This window comes from Culex pipiens, chromosome 2 (genome assembly GCF_016801865.2).
Source record: "Culex pipiens pallens isolate TS chromosome 2, TS_CPP_V2, whole genome shotgun sequence".
In the NCBI taxonomy this organism is placed as follows: Eukaryota; Metazoa; Arthropoda; class Insecta; order Diptera; family Culicidae; genus Culex; species Culex pipiens.
This window is the reverse complement of record NC_068938.1, coordinates 202571347-202593369: the sequence shown is the minus strand read 5'-3', so window position 1 is coordinate 202593369 and position 22023 is coordinate 202571347. Positions and strand designations below refer to the sequence as shown.

General features: G+C 39.0%; 2 protein-coding genes across 2 annotated transcripts in view; one reads left to right on the top strand and one right to left on the bottom strand.

Annotated features, from left to right (window-relative positions):
* Positions 1-341: 341 nt before the first annotated feature.
* Positions 342-22023, top strand: part of LOC120418142 (SLIT-ROBO Rho GTPase-activating protein 1-like) — a 106486-nt gene continuing 84804 nt past the window's right edge. Inside the window, exon 1 of the mRNA XM_039580439.2 lies at positions 342-1224. Within this exon, the coding sequence (XP_039436373.1) occupies positions 1131-1224 (94 nt within the window). The 5' untranslated portion in view covers positions 342-1130. The remainder of the gene's footprint in view (positions 1225-22023) is intronic.
* LOC120418145 (uncharacterized) lies at positions 9482-10615 on the bottom strand. Its single transcript, XM_039580443.2, has 2 exons — positions 10128-10615; positions 9482-10069 (listed from the first exon to the last, which is right to left on the bottom strand). The coding sequence occupies exons 1-2, from the start codon at positions 10542-10544 to the stop codon at positions 9884-9886; spliced, it is 603 nt and encodes a 200-aa protein (XP_039436377.1). The 5' UTR covers positions 10545-10615; the 3' UTR covers positions 9482-9883.

Below are 22023 nucleotides of genomic sequence, written 5' to 3'. Positions count from 1 at the left end.
ACAACAACAAGAACTCCAACAACAAAGTTGTCTGTCTACTGCTGCTGCTGACCCGGTTCGGGAGAGAGAAGAACCTTCTTCTCTCCTGCTGAGGCGAGACCAAGTCGACCTCCTCACCAACTCACTAGTTTGCCGACCGTTGAGCTGTTTGGACGCGCGCGTGCTGAACCGTCTTGCTACTGTTTTTGAGGGGGAGTTCTGTGAACCGTAACGCCCGGTGTCGTCCGCGTAGATTCGTAACTCGTGCGTGGGTGTGAAGACGAGGTTGAGCTGACTAGATCTAGACCTTTGGACGGCGCTGTGTTACGTTACGTCATCGGTGAGACCACCTTTTTTTTGGACATCGATACCTGGCTGAACTAGACAAAACGGTTGAAGTCATCGCGACGACCTGCCGCTTCGACAACGCGTCGAGGGAGAGAGGTTTATTCAACTCGCAGCGCAGCTGTAACTCCCGCCGTGTTTTTGCCGAGCCGTGCCGTGTGTGAATCTATATCTGTGAATTCGAAATGTCATGTCCTACGTAACACACTTAGCTTAGGCCGTTGCCGATGTGTGTACGTACGGCTTGTGTGCATTTGGCTAAGCGCGAGGTTTTTATATTTTTTATTGATGGCGTATAATTTCTCGTTTCTGTTGTCGTCTTTAGTTCAGAGCGCCTGAAGAAGTGAAGAAGAAGCTGCTGCTGCTGGAGGCACAGTTGCGAAGATGATCGAGATCGGTCTGGAAGCCAGATGAGTGCCTAGTGCTACAACTCCAAAAGAAGAGCTGGAAGAAAGAAGTGTAAAAATTGTGTGTCTTTTCCAAACACCCAAATCCCACGATTCTTCCCTTTGATATATTGTGTGTGTGCTCTCGTCGTCACTTGTGAGTGTTTAGAAGGGGGAAAACGGCGTAAAAATATTTGGCCAACCAACCACCAGCAGTGATGCCAACAACAAAAGAGTAACGGCTGGATCATGCAAAGCAGAGTGAAAGATCTAAAGTAGAGTGCACTTGAATATCTCCCTCCCACCCAACCAAATTCCCTCCCAGTGAAGTGTTAGAAGTGCAAACCGATAGTTGGTGCACATATTGGGGAATAGTTTAGAATTCAAAGTGATTTTTCGGAGTAGAAGAAAGCGTCAACAATGAACGGCGTCACGATGATGGACGAGAACGATGTGGACATCAAGAGTCCCATCCGGCGGCTCGGGTCGACCCGCAAGCTGAACCTTTTCAACAGTGAGTAGTGTCATTTGTTGACTTTTAGGCTAGTCAATTAGATGGGTTTCTGGGGGAATGTTATGCCTTTGTTTTGATTTTTGATTAACCTTTAAAAAATTATATAATGCACCTGTTGGATGTTGGGCCTTTCCCTCACATTTTTATGGACTATCTCTTTAAAAATGTTTGATGGCAGGGTTGCCAGTTTGACAAACTTTACATCACTCAAATGTTTCTCAAATTCTACTTAACTCCAGGTAGCGTTGCCAGATAAAAAGTCCTTTTAAACACATTTTAACTATGTTAAAAAAGGTGGTTTCTAAAGTCATAGACAAGCATCCGGACTTTCAAGAAAATCCTAATTTTATCTGATTGCATGTGGAAAGTTGTAGGGAATTCAATCAGCTCTAAACACTGATAAAAACCAAAAAAGTACACACACAGTAAAAAACAAGTAATTTTAAAATGTTAAAAATTATTATGGTTGAATTTTACCTATTTTTAGATGTAACTTTCATCATAAGTTTTTTCATACAAGTTTTCATACAGTTCTGCAAGCTGTTTATTCAGAATGAACATGTGGAAATTAGTATCTTGAGAAGGAATTTTCTAAACAATTTGGTGTTTTGGGCAAAACTGTATGCTATGTTTTGGACTTTCAGGGAAAAAAAAGATTGAAGAAAAACAAAAACTAGCTTGTTTTTTTTACTTATTTATCATTAAAGTTAAATTCCCAAAATAAGTATTTTTTTTTTTTATTTTCTAATTTAAGATATGTTATTTCGCCCTAAAATTTAAGGTGGGGAAAAGCTGTAAACGGATTTACTATTTTTGATGTAAATATTTTATAAAAGAAATGCTCTTCTAAAAAACATATTTTCAAAGGATTTTGTTGGCCGGGCTGCTGGTTACTGATAACAAAAAAAAAAAATCAAAACTAGCCTATAATTGTCCTATGGTCAAAAAATCGCTTTCCCATCATTAAGCTGATTTTTTTAAATGAAACTTTTGTGAAATGTTTTTCTTTTCAACAACAAATATTTCAGAATATTCGAAATCAAGCCTAACATTTTTAAAGAGCTAAAATATTTATTTTTGATGGATATAAATAGGCTTCGTGATTTTTCACGCTAAAAAATTGCTAATTTCACGAGGATTTGCAAAACACCATATTTCACGGAGATTTCACGGAACGTTAAAAAAAATTTAAAATAACCTTAAAAATGAATTAAAATTACAGAAAGTGCTTTTTTAACTAAAACTATAAATTTTTAACAACAATTTTTAACGTGACATCAAGGAAAACGACCTATTTTTTTTTTAGCTGGCTCAATTAAGGGGGAAGCACGTTTGAGGTCCTCAGAAACACGTGCACTTTTGCGGTTCGTCTTGCATACAATCAAAAAATTGCATGCAATATGTGAGAATAGCGAACAGCACTGAGTCCCCATAAAAACTTTGGAGAAAATCCACTCGGCATTGTCCAAATATTTTTGGAAAATTCAAAGTGCAAGTGTTTGGGGTCCCCAGAAATACGTTTATGCTTTTCCTAGAGTTGAGCTCGCGCAGTCATTTTTGTAAATTTATGTAGGTCAGTCTATTAAAACAAATTTTGGAAAAAAACATTTTTTCAAACATTTAATAATTTTTTTTTTATATCAAACTAATATAGCTGAAAAGGTTTCTCTGATTTGCTGCTATTTCATCTATTTACGTTTTATTTATAATTTAAAATCAAAACAAGATTTAACAGTCATGTCTTACCAAGAAGATTAAGGGGTTACATACATGTAGAAAATCACAAAATTTCATATTGCAAAAAATCTATTAAATCAACTTAAATGATGATTGAAGACTCCTAAGACATATTCCGTGTGCATGACGAAGCCCGATTTTGAAATTTTGCAATTAAAAAAAATACAAAAATCAAAAACTTTCGATTTTTATATGAAAAACATAAAAATATTTTTATCTTTTTTAAAAATAAACTTTTTGAAAATCAGCCTTCGTCATGCACACAGGACCGGTTCAACGAGTCTTCACTAAAATTTTGAGCCGATTTGGTCAAGGCAGTGTCGAGATATCGTGGCACCCGTTTTTTGAAAATGCTAACTTCATATAGCTGAATCTCGGCAATGATACAACCAAATGTCTTCAAATTTATTTTGTTAATAGTTGAAAATGTATATTTTAATGTTCTGGAAACAGATTTATAAAAAAGATTAAGTTTGTGCTCAAACCAATCTCTGACATTTTTGCCGATTTACATGTATGTAACCCCTTAAAATAACTTGAATTTCCTGCTACCTTTAGCCCAATAATAATATTTGAAAAGTTTTTTTTACTTCTTTTAAAAAACAACATTTCAAATCACAAAATTTCATTTTTTTTATTTAAATCACATCAGAAAACGAAAAAGAGTCGAAAAAATATTTGAAGATTCAATATTTTGCAAATTTCTTTGCAGAAAATAATAGAAATGATAAGTTCCATTAATCTGAAAATTTGACATTCTTACGGGAAACATCAAATATCGTGAAAATTAAACAGGACTCAGAAAAAAATCTAAAACGTTCATAAAAGGACTGATTTTTAAGATTAAAATAACTTTTAATAAGACAATTTCATTTAACTATGAATAAACTCAACTAAAGGATTCTGATTTCTTTTGAAATTATACCTTTAATAAGTATAGACAAACTGTTCGTGTAGGCATTGAACATATTATTTAATTTAGTAAATTTTCTAAGAAAAGTTGATAAATTAAGTAATGTTGCTTTTTTGCATGCTAAATTTCACGGATTCTCACGGATGCTAAATTTCACGGGTTTTCACGGATATATTTAAATTTCACGAATTCACGCTGAAATCGTGGAAATGCACTCACCCTAGATATAAATAATACAAATTTCAGTTTTAAAAAATCTAAGTTTTAACGAACACTTTTTTTTTGCAAAAAAAAAACTTTTTGCGGTGCTGTATATCGAAAATTCATTAAACTTGAAAATATGTATAAACAATTTTAATCATGTAAAAAATGTTTATAAACAAAGGGGGATGCATTTGAAAATGTTTTCAAATGTTTTAAAGGGGGGCAACAAAAAATTTGAAAAATATTTGTAACAGCCTAATCATAACCTTCAACTTTGCCGAAAATACCATTTTGAATCAATCAGAAAATCTCTTCTTAAGATACAGGTTTACGAATATTCATAAGTCCATATTTAAATTGGAATATTTCCGAGTTTGTTTTGAGTTGATAATTGTTGTTCAATACTTTGAAATATAAAAGTTTTAAATTAAGAAAACACACACAGCGAAATAACATGGTTAAACATGTTACATTTGGGAATGAGTACATCCTTTATGTCAGAAAAAATGTGTAATTTTCCATTTCAAAATGTGTAAATGTGTTCGTCAATAAATTCCCCAGAAAATGCAGTCTTATCAAGATTACAATGTAAACACTCAAAACATTGCCACAATTTCTGAATCATGGAAAATACAACCATCTGATTGACCAAACCCACTACCCGGTGCTATACTCAAAACCGCAATCAATTTATCCCGCAACATTAACATTTGACCCCATTCGTGTACAATGTGCACTTGCCAATTCTCTTATCTGGACGCAACGCAGGCCTTAATGACCAAGCCCGGCACTACCAACTGGACCAAGTGCGTAGTACTTCCAGCGAGTAAAATAAATATTTCTCATATTTTTAAATAGATATGACACAAGCCTTACATTTGTGGGGAGAATGCACAAGTGAAATAGCTGTGTTGGCGTTTGAAGCTCGTGGTTTAGGTCCAAAATAGGACCCTCAACCATAAGAGTTTCGCATATGCAAAACCATATCGCAATTGCGTCGAGACCCTTAATATAGCGGCCAATCGACATCTGGGAAGACAACGATGCCGCAGTTAACCACTCTAATAATAACACCAAGACGAAGTCGGCGAAGACGACAACGACGTCTCTTTGTCGCGCGCCAAGCCAAATGATACGGTGATATACGAGCCTTGTCTCGTGTGTTTAACTTATTTTTGCGACTTCGCTCTGATGGTCATCAAAAAAAGTTAGGGACACGAATATTACCCACTTAGGGTCTCGCCGGACCGTAACAAGAACGAATGATGATTAAACATTTTACGACCCACTCGATTTCTGTCACTGCCGCGCGGCTTGAGATGTTTGCACTGAAGTAGCCGAGAGACACGAGAAGTATCTTTACGCGCGCTGTTTCTCTTGGACTGCTGGTTTGAAATTCAGTGCAATAACTCCAGATGAGTTTTTAAATGGTTGATGTCGGGACCGCAGACTACGGCGAGAATCTTGCAGTTGTGATGATTTATTCCGACAAGTTTTAAGATATTTGGAATGAAACTAGCTAGATTCAATAGTTGGTTATTCCAGCTACCAATCCAGCATGGACAGCTTAGCGATTCCTTTGGATCTAACTGCCACGTAGCACTGGAGGCGCATATCGATCCGATAGTCCCCGGCCGGAATTGTTTTGGGAAGATATTTTTCATCCATCGAAAAATTCGACATGTTGTAGTACCGACCCTGGAAGCGCAATACCTAAGGTATGATCACAATTCGAATTACTCGCAAGGATCTTACCCCGTAAGGACAAGGATGAACCGCTTGCGGCATATGGGCCCGTATGGTTTCTGTCACGTAGTCCAGGGTGGGATTAACTCCCGGTTTTTGGTTGAACGCGGCGCAGACCTCGTACGACACGTCGATCAGCAGCGGTTGATAGGTGGTGAGCTTGTAGTTCACGGTGAACCGTGCGTACATCTTATCCAGCAGCTTTGGCATGTCGAACTCGAACAGAAACAGGGTCGGCTCGTTGCGGCGCAGCTTGACCTTTCAGGCCCGCAAGTCAATCAACGTTTACGGAGTCTCTAGGCACTGCAAGCGGACCACCCGAATGCTGAACGTTCGACTATCGTCGGGTGGGTTTGCCGGCAAGGAACGCTGGATTGGGATGGTTAGTAGAAGGATTCTGAAGAGTAGTGTGTTTATGGTCGTTGCTAGAGATAAACTGTGCCAATTTGTTCTGTGAGATACGGTTGGTAGTATTAAAGCGTCATACCAAGGAGAACAAGATATCAACTCTGATGGTTGAACTGAAATTCGTCACGAATACCTCAACTTCCTGAACTTTCGGAGCATAGTGTGAATCAATAAATGTTATTTTTATTACATATCAAATTGGTGGGATTATGACAGATTCATCTTTATATCTTGATCTGAAATCACCAATCCAGCATGGACAACGAGGCGATTCCCTTGGAGCGAGCCGCCATGTAGCACTGAACGTGGAGCATGGTAACGTTGTCCTTATCCGTAACATGCAGATCGATCCGATAGTCCCCGGCTGGTATTGTGCTGGGAAGATACTTTTCATCCAGTGAGAAGTCCGAAAAGTTGTAGTAACGACCCTGAAAATGTAGTTCTTGATCAGAAAACCGAATCAAACAACATCCAATAATCTTACCCCGTAAGGACAAGCATGAACCGCTTGCGGAACGTGAGCTCGGATCGTGTGCAGTACGTAGTCCGCCGCGGGATTGAGCCCCGGTTTTTGGTTCAACGTGGCGCAGAGTTCCGTCGAGATATCGATCAGCAGAGGCCGGTAGGAGTGGTTAATCCGATAGTTCACGTTGAAGGTCACGAACATCTGGTCCAGCACGGTTGGCATGTCAAACTCCAGGAAGATGCGTGTTGGTTTGTTACGGATCAGCTTTACGTCGCAAGCTTTCAGGGTTATCAGCTTGTACGGAGTGTCCAGGCACTTTAGGCGGAGCACGCGAATGTGGAACGGTCGGACATCGTCGGTTCCGAAGTTTGGAGGTTTGACTTCCAAGGATTGCTGGATGAAGATTGTGATTAGGAGGATTTTGTAGAACAAAGTATTCATAGCTGTTGTTGATTGGAAACTGAAGCATCAAATTTGTTCTGTAATAAGTGCGTAGAGACCTTTTTCACAGTCTTCTCATGCAGAACCAGATATCAACTCCAATTTGATACTTTCTGCGTGACTGCAGTCACGAATCCCTCAATGTAATACCTCCCCCATGTGTTTATTATCTCGAGATCCAATCCCTTCCCAGATCAACAAACGCAAAGCAATTAACCGATCACCAGTTTTCCACGAAACCCTTCCCAGATGTGTGTGTTTTTCGTTACGTTAGTCAGAGCTTTTAAAATAAAGTCCGTCAATCTGCCTTGATCTTGAACAAGCAAACATCGAACAGATCTCCGCCCAACCATGTGAGACATTGTTTCAACAAGTCCGACCCTCAACCGACCAGATCGAATTGTTTATTATTGCCGTTGCGCGGTACATCTCGAGAGAAAGAGTCTCGACGGACGTTGGGAAACCTCCTTCTGTTTATACGACCGAAACGTGATCATGAAAAAGTCACACTTTCAATGTCAATGCTGGTCAAAACAGTAGGAGGGTCTCCAGCGGTTGAAAGGGTGACGAAAGGTCAACCGAGAATGGAATGTGGCATGTCAAATGAAGTTTTATCGCTTCTGCCCTAAACGAAGACAATGTAGGGGGATCACGCGAAGATATTCCCTTAATAGATTCTTTGTATGAAGTTGATTATGTTTTCTTGGGGTGCGCCCGTTTCTTAATTGCTTTGGGGCAACAATTTAATCAAAGTTCATTGAAATGCTTGGCAGGCTTCTGATCTACCAGTAGCTTTTGGAAACTCTGGAATGTCTGTTGGAAGAGATATTTTATGATCCTTGGCGCAAATCTTTCAATATTCGGACGGTAGTTGATTCTGATTGATCTTCATATCAACATTTGCAGAGCTGTGGAGTCGGTGACTCCGACATCAACTTCTAACCAGGCTGGTCCGAGTCCAATCCGGTCAACCTTGTTCTGCTTGAAATCACAAACTAGTTGTTTTCAAACACGCACTTTTACGTGTATTCCAAATTTTGTTCAGTCTACCCCAGCAACCACCATGAACGCATCATTCTACGCACTCCTCCTGACCTACCTCATCCAGCAGTCCTTCCAAGCCAAAGTCCGGTTACGGAGTTGACGATGTCCGACCATTCACCATTCGCGTAACCCGTCTCGAATGCATCGATACTCCGTACAAGCTGATAACCCTAAAAGCGTGCACCGCCAATCTGCGCCGTAACGAGCCGACCCGTATCAATCTGGAGTTCGACATGCCAACCGTGCTACGATGTACGCCCGGTTCACCATGAACTACAAGCTCAAGACGTACCAACCGCTGCTGATCGACGTCACGATGGAGGTCTGTTCAGCGTTGAACGAGAAGCCCGGGGGTTAATCCGATGGCGGAATACGTGCTGGACACGATCCGGGAGCACGTGCCGCAAGCGGTGCATCCCTGTCCGTACGGGGTAAGATCGTTTGATATACGAGACCGTTCAAGATTGTCAAGATCGTTCTTACAGAATCGGTACTATAACTTCTCGGACTTTTCGCTGAGCAAAAAGTTTATGCCGAATACCATGCCAGCTGGGGACTATCGGATCGATCTGCGTATTACGGATAAGGACAATGTAACGATGATCAATGCGCGAGGATATCTGTCGGTTCGCTCCAAGTGACTCGCCGCGCTGTCCATGCTGGATTGGTGATTCCGTACCGAAAAGTTGAGAGTAAACGCTCTGGCCTACAAGGTATCAATTGAATCTCTTGATATCACATCTGACCTCCCAAACCACAGTCCCTATAAGTGATATTTGGTTAGTAACTCAATCCGTGATACCGTAACAACTACAGTGTCGTCAACTCTGCATAGACGTTTGAATCAGAAAATCGATGCGTTTTCCCGCCACAGTCCGCCACTCCAGTGTGGTTCTTTTCCCATTAATCATATTTTAATTGGACCGAATCCCTTCCCATGCATCTCTCCTCTGCGAGAAGCCACCTTTCGGAGTGAAAATGACAGAAATCGAACACCGATTGATGGTGCGACAACCGCACTCGTCGGTGTCGACGACGACGAGTTGGAATGCTGACAGAATGAATAGGTTTGCGGTCGTAAAGTAATCAATTTGTATGACGGCAAAACCGGAATCGGTTCCCGCGCGGTCGGATCAATCGTTTCAAAGCGTACTCCGTACCAATCAGAGAAGGAAAAACTAAATTTAGGGCAGATCCGATGACCGGAAAGCGGAGATCTGCGCCTTCAGCAAATCAAAAATCCCGTCGACCTTCACACGCCCTCGAATCACCTCGAACCTTCTTGGCTGTGAACGGTCGGACAGGACAGGGATGCACTTATCCAATTAAGCGTCTCGCCCAGCTCCAATGAACGCGGTGACGGGCCTGGCCGAGACTTAATCAAAATAAATTGCATTGTTTCAACGCCCGAGGGCGCGCGCTCGCGCCCGCTTGGAGATGAGCTGAACGATGATGATTTGATGTTGATTCCGGAATGAGGTCAACTTTGTTGGGAGTCACTTCAGAGGGATGACGCAGTTGATATGATATGGGGATCAGCCTTGAAAGCTGGTAGATCTTGGTGATCTTCATGATTAGAATAGGTAAAATTTGATTTATTTGCTACCAAAGCCAAAAGTTTCAAAAGTTTCCCGCAATCGAATACCACCTTAACCAGGTTCATAGGATACCTAAAGAACGCTGAAATACAATCTTACCAACTACCAATCCAGCAACGATATCGGAGTGATTCCCTTTGATCGGATCGTAGCGAACAACTGAAAGTTGATCAGCGTTACGTTGTCCTTGTTGGAGACCCTAGCATCCAAGCGGTAATCTCCGGCGGGCATAGAAACCGGAACATACCTTTCGTCCAGTATCCAGTTCGATAAGTTGTAGTACCGCTTCTACAATAGAACCGCTTACTTAACATACCTTCTAACTTCCGAATCTTTGTAAACCTACCCCATACGGACAGGGATGCACAATCTCCGGGACGTAAACCTTCAACCCGGCGTTTATGTAGTCCACCACGGGTTCCGTCCCCTTGGGTAGCCGGTAATAGTTGCATACTTCGGTCGTAAATTGCATCATCATGGGCTGGTACGTTGCGAGCTTGTAGTTCATCTTGAACTCGAGGAACACCTTGTTCAGCAAGACCGGGACGTCCATTTCAATCGTGATCAGCGTGGGTTGGTTCCGGCGCAGCCGGACTTTGCAGGCGTGCAGAGTTGTGAGCTTGTACGGTTGTTCCAGGCATACGAGTTTCGTAACGTGGATTTTGTACTTTTGGTTCTGGTGAGTTCCCGGATTGGTGAGGTTGGCGGCGCTGGAGATCTGCATGATACCCAGCAGAACTGCTAGGTAGACGGTGACCTGCATGGTGGGACGTTCATAGAATACTGACGGATGATCTCTGCGGACTCGTCGTTCTAATAATTGTCACGCATAGTAACGCTTCGTGTTCAGAACAATTTGTAGATTTCCCATTATCTCCGGTGTCGTGTTCAAACTCTCCGCTAGCCAACCCCCGTTTGATCGATAGTTAATCACCGCGAAGTTCGCACCTGGTTTCTCAGCTGTCTTGACACCCCATATTTTTCCAAAACTTCACGCGTGCAACATCGAATTAATTCAGTCCACCCTCAAACCGCGGAAAGAGAGAACAGTGCACGTGAGTCATTAATTACAGCTGCTTGAGCGACCTCCCCCGGACTGAACTCGCGTTCGTAACAAAAACAGGGAAATCCTCATCAGCGACCCAATGAAGAGCGTATTGCGCCTACCACCTGGGGGTCGTCGGTTCATAACCTCAACTGTCTTCCATTTCTTTGGGTTTTAATTTCGCTGCGCTTTTGGCCTCTCGGAATGATTCACTTTCTGGCGCGGCTCAGCTGGTCCTCACCGAGATGTTATCAGTGTTGTTTTGGTTTTTTACTTTTCTTTTAGTAGAATGATGTTGTATTTGCGAGTTCCATTTTTTATTGGCCACACATTGAATATTACGCCCTTTTGAAATGTTAGTCTTGATTAAAAATATAAAAATATTGTTTCCGAAAAGATCGGTAAATATCACAAATGATTGAGAATTTTCTCAGCTTTTCAAAATTATATTTTCAAAAGTCACTAATTTAAAAAAATGAATAACTTACTTGAAAATTGTGCACTTTATCAAAATTTCACTGAAATACTTTTTGATTGCAAATTCGATTTTACATCGAAAAATAGAGTTGAAATTTTTTTGCGCTCGATATTTCGATTTTTTTAAAATTTAGTATCGATTAAAAAATCATAACTCGGTCAAAGATTTTTTGCACATTCTGAAAGTTTCTGAAAAGTTGGTATTTGATATCCTCTGAAACATATCAGAAATTAAAAAATAAATAAAAATAGTGTTTTTTTGCAAATCAAGTTTTAGGTATAAAAGTGAAATCAAAAATCACTTTAAAAAAATCAACGTGTATCATTTTTTTCAGTGTAGTCCTTATGCATACCTACAACTTTGCCGAAGACACCAAATCGATACAAAAATACCTTCAGAAGATACAGATTTTTGAATTTTCATAAATATCATTTTTGTATGGACAGCTGCCGAATTTGTATGGAAAATTATATTCATACAATGACTAATTATCTGGATAAACTAATGATGCAAAATGGCTTCTTTGGACACATCAAAGGCACCAAAAAAGTTTCGGCTGGATTAAAAAATACAAAAAATCTTATGACCGAAGTCTCAAAAAAATCTTATGGCCGAAAAACAAATTCTTATATATTGTGCTTCAAAATTTAGAAAAACAATACTCAAAATTTAAAAATTCAAGCAGTTTTGAAAAGTCTCGAAAGCAAGACTTGCTACCACACTTAGGTGGATTAAGCCACGTTCTCCACCAGACGACCAGACCCACTTGGAACCCGAGAAGAACAAAGATGGTGGTCGGTGACAATTTCTTGCTTTCTTCCCTCCCTGTTTTCATATGTTCTTTAAAGTATTTTCTAAAGCAGCAGGACAGGACTCGAGGAGATAACGAGGGTCTTCTTGCGACGAGTAAGCGTGAACACAAAGTGTGTTGAAAAAAAGTTGATGGAAAGGTCACGTGGACAAAACACAGTCCAAAACAGATGTTTTTTGTTGTTGTTGTGATGTTGGTTTATATGCTTTCAGGAAAAAGGTTCTTTGTGAGCGCGCTATGGTTTGGTCTGTTTTGGACTTGCGGAGAAATGATGATAAATGATTGTCTCTGCGCTGGTGAACGACGTAATGAGCGTTGGAAATGAATTCCGGAGATTAGAGATCTTTGTTGTTTAGCTTGATGCAGATTGATTAGTGTAGTCTGGTCATGTTTTTGGACCGCTTTGAGCTATTTTAAACGCGATTCTTTAAAACCGAAACCACAAAAATCTCTCTTCAAATTTCTATCTAACAAGCTGAAAAAATATGACGTCACGAACGCACATCTAAGCTGCTTGAAAAAGAGAGTGAGAGAAATTGATGTGGCCTGTGACAGCGAATGGCATCAAAAAAGAGAGAGAAAAATTGCAAACTACGCGGAAAGAAATAAGGTTTCTCAATCTTAAAATTGTATAAGCAATCCGCCGGAAATTGGTCTTTCTACCAGCTGTAAACTTTTTAGCACCGACATAAACCAGATTTGCATTGCTACGTTCCAAAAGGCACCGACTTCACCCGTCCAGAAAGAGAGTGCGGGACTGACTTTATAACTTCCTGGTCTCGCACCTCACAACTCCTCGACTTAGCTTAACATTTACACGGAGAAAAAAGAGTTCCCAAAATCGTGAACAAGCGTTCATGAAAATGGGAACCACGAACAAAGTGTTCAAATCCCATGGTACGATTTTGAAAAACGTACCATGGAATTTGAACACTTTGTTCGTGGTTCCCATTTTCATGAACGCTTGTTCACGATTTTGGGAACTCTTTTTTCTCCGTGTAGTCAGATCGATGTCCGCGATTTCGCTTTGATGGAGCAGAATTGCATTTGGAATTCATCAGCCGCCCCGAGAGGGTGCACCCCTTTCGAACGGAGAAAAACGAGGAAAAATTTGCAATTCGAACAACATGCAAATCTTTAACTGTCTGTCACGGGAGGAAAGTATGGGGTAAATGACCCTATTTTTGCTTAAAACATTTACATAAACATTTTCTATTTTTGTTGTTCAAATGTGGCAAAATCCAACGAAACTATCCAAACCAAACCGATTAAATTCTTCAAATACTTTTTCCTAAACTCTGGAATGACTTTTCAACGCCTCAAAATACATTTTTTATGGATTACTCAAATTGCCGAGATTTTGCCGTCAAGTCCGCATAAGAGATTAAAAAAATGTAAAAAATGAAAATCATACAAAAATGTTTTAAAACTTTATTTTAAGTTGAAATTTTTGATGATTTCAATCAAAATACAAAATAAAAGACAACAAATCAAAAATAGAGTCGTCCACCCTGCCGTCTGTGTCTTACGAGCCGCTCAATTTCAAACAAGAAGAAAGTCTAAATTTAAACTGTTGGTTCGCAGCAGACCTCCGGCAAAACCTCGCGGCCCGGAAGGAGGAAAGGTTTGTCTGAGGTAAATTAGCGTGAAAGGTGTGTTTTATACCGTTTCACACACACACACACCAAAGGCATTTGCATTTGCGTTTATTTTGCTTTTTTCAAGTGGTGCGCGGTTTGTTTACATTTTGTGGCCCAAGCAACCGTCGAAATAGTAGTCGCGTTGTCTCACACACGCAATCACGGTGGCGTGAGAAGTGAGTGGTGAGACGACGTCAACTGTGGTAATTGCGAGAACGGTACTCTCGCGAATTTTCGCTCTCTCGCTCTTGCTCTCTGGGATTTGTTTTGTCTAGAAGGGAAAACGTCTCACCAATACAGCGGTTAGATTGCGTGAGCATTGAATAATAGAATATATTCATTCAGAAAATTACCGCACACACCAATACTGATAAAAGGGAAGGGAGATGTGAGGAGCGTCGACGGTACAGTGAGACGCGAGTTGTAAAAGTAGTGAGGGAAAGGTAAAATAAAAACAAATACAATTATAAATGTGTAAAGAGATCTGTCTTCAAAACAATATTATTTTATTTACTGAACTAACTTTTTTCTTCTCTTATTCTCTTTCTAGGTAAGTGTCATGACTTTTCTTTAAATCTAACTAAACTAAGGGTACGTATAGAATTATTACCGATGTTTTCAAATTGGTATGATCGTTGAAAAATTTTCCCAGAAAAAAAAAATATTTTAGATCACGATGAGTTTCATAAAACAAACTTAATGGTGCACATCAACCAAAGTATATTCTTGGAAATTTCATGCTGAACAATTTTGTTCTTTGAATAATTAGTTTTTTTTTCACATCATTACATAGATGGGTAATTCTCCGCCAACTCACACAGCAGTTGCCCCGACCCCTCTTCGATTTGCGTGAAACTTTGTCCTAAGGGGTAACTTTTGTCCCTGATCACGAATCCGAGGTCCGTTTTTTGATATCTCGTGACGGAGGGGCGGTACGACCCCTTCCATTTTTGAACATGCGAAAAAAGAGGTGTTTTTCAATAATTTGCAGCCTGAAACGGTGATGAGATAGAAATTTGGTGTCAAAGGGACTTTTATGTACAATTAGACGCCCGATTTGATGGCGTACTCAGAATTCCGAAAAAACGTATTTTTCATCGAAAAAAACACTAAAAAAGTTTTAAATATTCTCCCATTTTCCGTTACTCGACTGTAAAAAATTTTGGAACATGTCATTTTATGGGAAATTTAATGTTCTTTTCGAATCTACATTGTCCCAGAAGGGTCATTTTTTCATTTAGAACAATTTTTTTCATTTTAAAATTTCGTGTTTTTTCTAACTTTGCAGGGTTATTTTTTAGAGTGTAACAATGTTCTACAAAGTTGTAGAGCAGACAATTACAAAAATTTTGATATATAGACATAAGGGGTTTGCTTATAAACATCACGAGTTATCGCGATTTTACGAAAAAAAGTTTTGAAAATGTTGGTCGTCGTTGATCATGGCCGTTCATGGTCACCCGCGACAGACACGGACGACGAAACAAAGAGAAACGCAAAAAGTAACTTTTTCAAAACTTTTTTTCGTAAAATCGCGATAACTTGTGATGTTTATAAGCAAACCCCTTATGTCTGTAAATCAAAATTTTTGTAATTGTCTGCTCTACAACTTTGTAGAACATTATTACACTCTAAAAAATAACCCTGCAAAGTTAGAAAAAACACGAAATTTTAAAATGAAAAATTTTGTTCTAAATGAAAAAATGACCCTTCTGGGTCAATGGAGATTCGAAAAGTACATTAAATTTCCCATAAAATGACATGTTCCAAAATTTTTTACAGTCGAGTAACGGAAAATGGGAGATTTTTTAAAACTTTTTTAGTGTTTTTTTCGATGAAAAATACGTTTTTTCGGAATTCTGAGTACGCCATCAAATCGGGCGTCTAATTTTACATAAAAGTCCCTTTGACACCAAATTTCTATCTCATCACCGTTTCAGGCTGCAAATTATTGAAAAACACCTCTTTTTTCGCATGTTCAAAAATGGAAGGGGTCGTACCGCCCCTCCGTCACGAGATATCAAAAAACGGACCTCGGATTCGTGATCAGGGACAAAAGTTACCCCTTAGGACAAAGTTTCACGCAAATCGAAGAGGGGTCGGGGCAACTTTTCCCGATTTCGTGTGAGTTGGTAGAGAATTACCCAGATACATCCGTTTTAGTAAAATGAAAATGGTAAATTTTCAAAATTCTTTATAAAAACTCAATTTTATCATTTACATCACTTTTTCAGCTACTGCCGTCATGTTGATGTTACCAAACCTTTTGCATTTTTTTTATTATAGCAATCGACATTCAAAATTCATAAATCTCATTGATTTGATTATGTGACGTAAAAGGAAGAAAGCATTTTTAAATATCCATCAAAATCACATATTTTTTCAATTTATCAGCATATTTATGTAAATCATATTTTATCATAGACAAGCGATCTAATGGCGATTTCAGAAATAAATTAGAAATTTTTTCCTCGAAAATAACATATCGAGACATTTTTTTCCTGCAAATTTAATCTAATATCGAATATTTTCTGGTATTTATGTTTAAGATTCAGATATCAATCTACAAATAAGTTTGAGTTTATCATGGACTTAGTTGAATTTCAACTGTTATTTCATTAAAAAAAAGTGAAAGTAGTTATGTCACAGACAAAACCGGAATGGCGTAGACTACGTAAAGTTTAGATGTGTGCGTTTGGTGAGAATAAAATCGGGTAGCAAATTGTTTAACTTTTGACACTTTCGAAAAAATGAAATTCTTTGAAATTTTCAATAAGATTAAAAAAAGATTAATAAACTTTTAGCATTTCTAGGCATTAATCAATACATAATTATTGATTTTGAAGGTAAACGAGAGCATTGGATGGATTTTTGCAAGAATGCTAAGAGCAGAATGAGGGGAGGGCAGAGAGGTTGGGGGCGAGAGCAACCTCAGAAAGCTGTGCATTCCGTCGCCCCCGAAGACCAAAATTTGTTCCTGAAATTTAAATTCAAATTAGCTCGCTACCTCGTCCCGGTTGGGACGAGGGCAACTCTTTCAACACTTTAGAATTGGATGAGACGTAAATCTTTCAGAAGCGCTCGCCGCGAATGCGACGAGGTAGTTGGATGTCCTGATTGTTTTACAACCACGGCTTGACCCACGAGAGACTTTTCGGCGGAAGGCAGCAGGCGCGCGCCTCATCTTGTTGATGCCTCGTCCCGGGTGGGACGAGGGACGGGGAGTGAGGCAACTCCGAACCACGGCAACCACGAAAGATCCAAACGTTCCGGCCATCGAGAGGCAACTGGCTGACGGTGACGACGAGAAGGCGATGCGCGCTTCTTTTCCAGTTCTGGTCCCTCTTTCTCCTGCTGCTGCTGCTGCTCTGGGCTGAGCTTTCCTGCTCCTGCTGCTACCTGTCCGACTTCTGAGACGTGAATGTTGGAATGGAAACTGGCGCACTTTCTTATGTATGATTTCGGCCCGCTACTTCCCCTCCTTTTTCGCGACCGACACTCGGTCGCGTTGCTCGGATGATTTTCCCCTCAAAATAGGTACTTGACATTCCCGTCCGTGAGTGGGAAGCGCTCATTTTGCTTGCAAAATCTCTGCATTTTGAAAACATTTTAAAACATTCAATTGTTTCAATAGTTAAACTATTTTGCCAACAATGAAAGTTTTATAGCAAATTGCTGAATAATTTTCGAATCGAATGGAACATAAATCGTGTCGATTCGATTAGAGGGAAGAAAGATATAAGCGTTTGACGGATGACGCAGTAATCCAGGGCCTTCGGCCCGGGTTTTTTGGAATGGCACCCCAGTACCTTCGACAAAGACGTAGTCTACGTCAAAAAATAATAATTAATAACTTGATATCCAAAATATCAAAGTTTGCTCAAGAGTTTGCTGGAACCGGTAAATTTTGAGTTTTATTGGGATTTGGAATAATAGTCAATTTAAGCTTTTATTTATTTTTCTCGTTGATAAATATTTTGAATTTTGATTGATTTTCTTTGAATTCTTACGTACAGTACCGTTAATGATTTTTTTCGCGATTTTTCGCAATGAATTGTAAATTCAATTATTATTTTTGCCATAAATATTGATTTTAATACAGTTGTTATTTAAATTTTCAATTTCAGTCAATATTTTTCCATGAATTGAATGATTAACTTTCACCTTTTTTTATCATCAACAAGGCAGTTCTAGAAAACCCTTCTTCAATAAGAACTCTCAGAGAACGCGTTTTTTCTCTCTCATCTCTCCCACTTTCCGTACTTTTTACTCTCCCTCTCTTCTCTTCAATAGTGTTAGTGCACCACTACAAAAACACCATCAAACGCGTGTGTGCGTGTTTTGTTTTGTTCTGCCCGCTGAAAAAGACTATTACTCCGTTACTCTTTACGCCGAGCGTCTTCTTCCCACAGCTGGACCCCTTCTTTCTTCCTTACGATTTCGGGAAGCAGGGATGCTGGGATGCCAAATTGCGCATGTATGCAACAGCTCTCCCTCTCAACAAGGATGCTGCGGAGAGCGAAATTCTCTGAAACCGATGAGATGCTCTGGACTGCACTCTGCCAAGTTCAACATGAATGAAAGTCACACCACGTCCAGATGATGTTGGTGCTTTCGGCAAAGTTGTTTATGTTGTGCGAGGGTGGTTGTATATGTTGGGTACATGTTGCGATGTTGAATTAATGTAGTGAGAGAGGGAGCAGAGAGTTGATTTTGAGCAGAGAGAGCGCGTGAGTTTGGTTGGGATTGTGTACAGTAAGGTCCCGGCAGTTCGACGATCTGAACTGAACGCACAGAAATCAAAATCAAATATGGCGATGCCGAGTGCGGTCGGGTTCTGTGACGGTCATTCGGATCTTGGTGTAATTTGTGTGATGTGAATGTGTTTTTGGTTTGTATACCACGTAGATAACCGTAGATATTCGAGGAATCGTTTGGCATAGAAAGCGGAAGCGTCCCGCGGTGTTTTCATCCATGATTTATAGGAGAACCTAGCCCCGACCCTCTATGTTTCCCGTTGTTTTTGTTGCACTGTTGTGTGTACTTGCTCTCGGTTCGCTTCCTTGTATGTGTACGTGTACGGGAACCCGTTGTGTGTTGTATATCCCGGAGAAAATCTCTTCTGGATTGCGGGCGTGACTGTGAACTGTGTAGCTGTGCAGACAATAGGGAAGTGAAAATTTTCCTCCAGTAGTCCCAGCCCGAGAGTGGTCCAGGAAGTGTTCCCGACTCCTGACATCCGTGTCCGCGTAGGTTTTGGTGGAAGTTTTGTGCAAAATTTAAAGTGCTGGTTTGCTGAACAAGTGCAGACGCTGATCCCGAACCCGTAAGTGTTGCTTCTAACGAGTCGTAACGACTCCTTCGAGCCGGATACAGGTGGAAGACAGAAAACCTGTTTCGATCGAACCATCGAAAAAACCCTTTGCAGAATGGTCTCTTTTTTCTCCTCTAACTCTGTCGATATCGTTTTTTTTGCGGTTTGGTCTTGCCTTAACCTCTTCGCTCTATGTATGTGTGTCGAATCCCGCAGACACGATCCCCCAGAAGATCGGTAGATGTCCGAAAAAAAAAGCCGTGAAACTTGATCTTTCAATCTCCTAACCTTCCCCGAAGCTGTTTCTTGCGGGTTCCAGCAAACCGCAAAAGTCAGAGGGGACGTGGAAATCAATTTGTGACCATTTTTCCTCCTCGAGCATCCGACCCCGGGACAAGTTCGCCCAAACGGATGCTGTTCACAATCCTAAACGCTCTAGGAATGTGCTTCCACGGGATCAATTGCGATGTCGTCGTTCTCGAGAAATTCGCAAAAGTGACGGAGCGTCTTCTCGTCGGACAGTCTTCCGAACATCGTGCGTCGTTGTTGTTTTAGTTCTTGTCCGGAATTCGCTCGGGGTCTTCGGCGGTATCTGGGGCTTCTTGAGCACTCTCGCTCGTTTTTTTCGGCCAATCTTCAATTACGTCTTTGGCCTGGTCGCGTACATGTTCTTTGTGGTTTGCGTGGTTTTCTTCGTTTTGTTTTTTGGCAACCGCATTTGCACAATATGTAGAGTACACGTGTGTGTGTCTGTGTGAGTGCGTGTGTGTGTGAGTCTGATGGCGAATACATCGCATCTTGAAAGTACTCTTTAAGTTTTGTTGTTTTTGTTGCTGTCGTTTTGGAGATTCTTCGGGAAGGGTCTGTCTTGACGGAGGAAATGGACTTTATTGATTAGGGAGATTTGGTGCTCTTTTTCTTGACGATGATGCCCTCTGGTGGGAAGAAGGGCTGGCAAAGAGTAGTAATTGAAGCAATTTGTTTGAGCGTTGAAGCTATTTTCGCTTTGAAGCATTTCTTTGAGATAGACCTTAAAAACATATCATGAAATTTATTTCCTCTAACAGAAAAACTAAACAATGTTTCAGAATTCCAGAAAAGATGAAAAAGTCAAATGGTCACCCAAATGTCAGCTTGCATGTAGAATCAAATCAAAAAGTTGATCCTGTTTTTTTCTAGTGTAAACATACAGTAGAAAAGTGTAATATTACTTGCAATAATGTGTAAATTTACCAATCATCCAGTGTGATATCACTTTTTCATCTTAATCATTTAAGAGGTAAAATTAAACCTTCCAACATTACACCTTCAAAATTTACACCATTTTTTACTGTGCATTAACTGACTTGAATAGGACGCAATGTTTGTTTATACTTCTTCTTTGATCCGTTTACATTGTTTTGCTTGATTTTATAAATTAATATTTTTTTTAAAATACAGTCCAGACTCGATTATCCGAAGCCTCGATTATCCGAAGTTTCTATCATCCGAAGTTCGATTATCCGAAGGTTTGTATGGGACTTTGGATAATCGAATCACGAAGAATTTTTTTTAAGTAATTTTTAATTTTCTTGCTTTTAGCATCGAATTCGAATTCAGCGACCCCATTTTAGTCAAACTTGAATGTTTGTTTGCCTTAAGAATTACAAAATGCATTTTTCAATACTTCACCATTGCCATTTTGGCCGCCATCTTGGATTTTAAAATTCTAAATCACTTTAGAGTAGTTTAGAGGTCATACTTGAGCTCAACAATAAAAAATAAGACAAAGAATTTGTTTTTTCGTGATTCGATTATCCGAAGTGAAAAATTTCTGAGGCCTTTGGATAATCGAGTCTGGACTGTATATAAATTATTTAATTTTTTGAAATTAAATTCTAATGTTTATATATTTTTAAAGCAAGATTGAGATTATTTATTTAAAGCAAGATTGAGATTATTTACAGAAGGTCTAAAGGACAAAAGGTCGAAAGTGAGATAAAGAGAAAGGGTATTTATTTGAACAAATTTAAACATTATTGTAAAATAATGTATACGTTTTTCTGTAATATTTGTGTGAGTTCGAAAAAATCATTTAATATTTTTTTCTGAAATAAAGGTCGGAATGTAAACATTTTTTTTAAGAATTTTATTGTTTGAAGAAAATAAATAATTCTTGTTACAGTAAAATTTATGACTTCTTTTTCATTGTTTCATACACGGAATTTTTAGAATAATTTTAACAGAAAGTATTGAATACATTTTTCTATTTCTTTCAAATCAAGAATATTTTGTATTTTTTCATTCTTTCAAAATTAAGTTTTTTTTAAATAGAAAAGAGATAAATTTGAATATATTTTATTAAATTTCCAGGTTTTTCTGCATAATGATTTTTTTCTGCAATATATCTGTGATATTTTACACTCTTTCAAAATAATGTATTCTTAATTTAGAAATATTTTTGGTAGTGTTTTTTCATTCTAACCACATTAGCAGTTTTTAAAAACATTTTTGGGAATAAATCTGAATTGAAACAGTTTTTCTTAGAGTTTTTATTTTTTCATATAAATTTGTTTTTGTTGATGTTTTTGATTTTTTCGAAACATTAAGAATTATTTTAAAAAACATTTTTTCTGTAATATTTCTGAAAGTTTTTTTTATCCTTTAAAAATAATTGATTATTGTGTAAGTAACATTTTTCTTAATATTTCCATTCTTTTGATCGTGAACAGTTCGTTGAAAAGTGAAGTTGAAGTAATTTTTATATTGTTTCAAATTAATTTAACTGTTAAAGTCTTGAGAGCAGACAACCATTTTGAATACAAATATTTTAGGTATTATTTCAGTTTTTTCAGGTTTGCAAGATTAAAAAAAATATATTTTATATACAATTTTTCAAAAAATGGCTTAAAATCGGACAAAAGATTGCTTGGTCCAAAAAATCGAATACTTATTTTGTTATTTGGCTACAAGGG

What these genes read in the sequence shown, in the direction of transcription:
- LOC120418145 (XM_039580443.2), bottom strand. Translation starts at nt 10,544, where the DNA reads ATGCAGGTCACCGTCTACCTAGCAGTTCTGCTGGGTATCATGCAGATC. An exon ending in TGCATCCCTGTCCGTATGGG is followed by an intron (nt 10,070 to 10,127) that starts GTAGGTTTACAA and finishes GTTCTATTGTAG; the next exon opens with AAGCGGTACTACAACTTATC.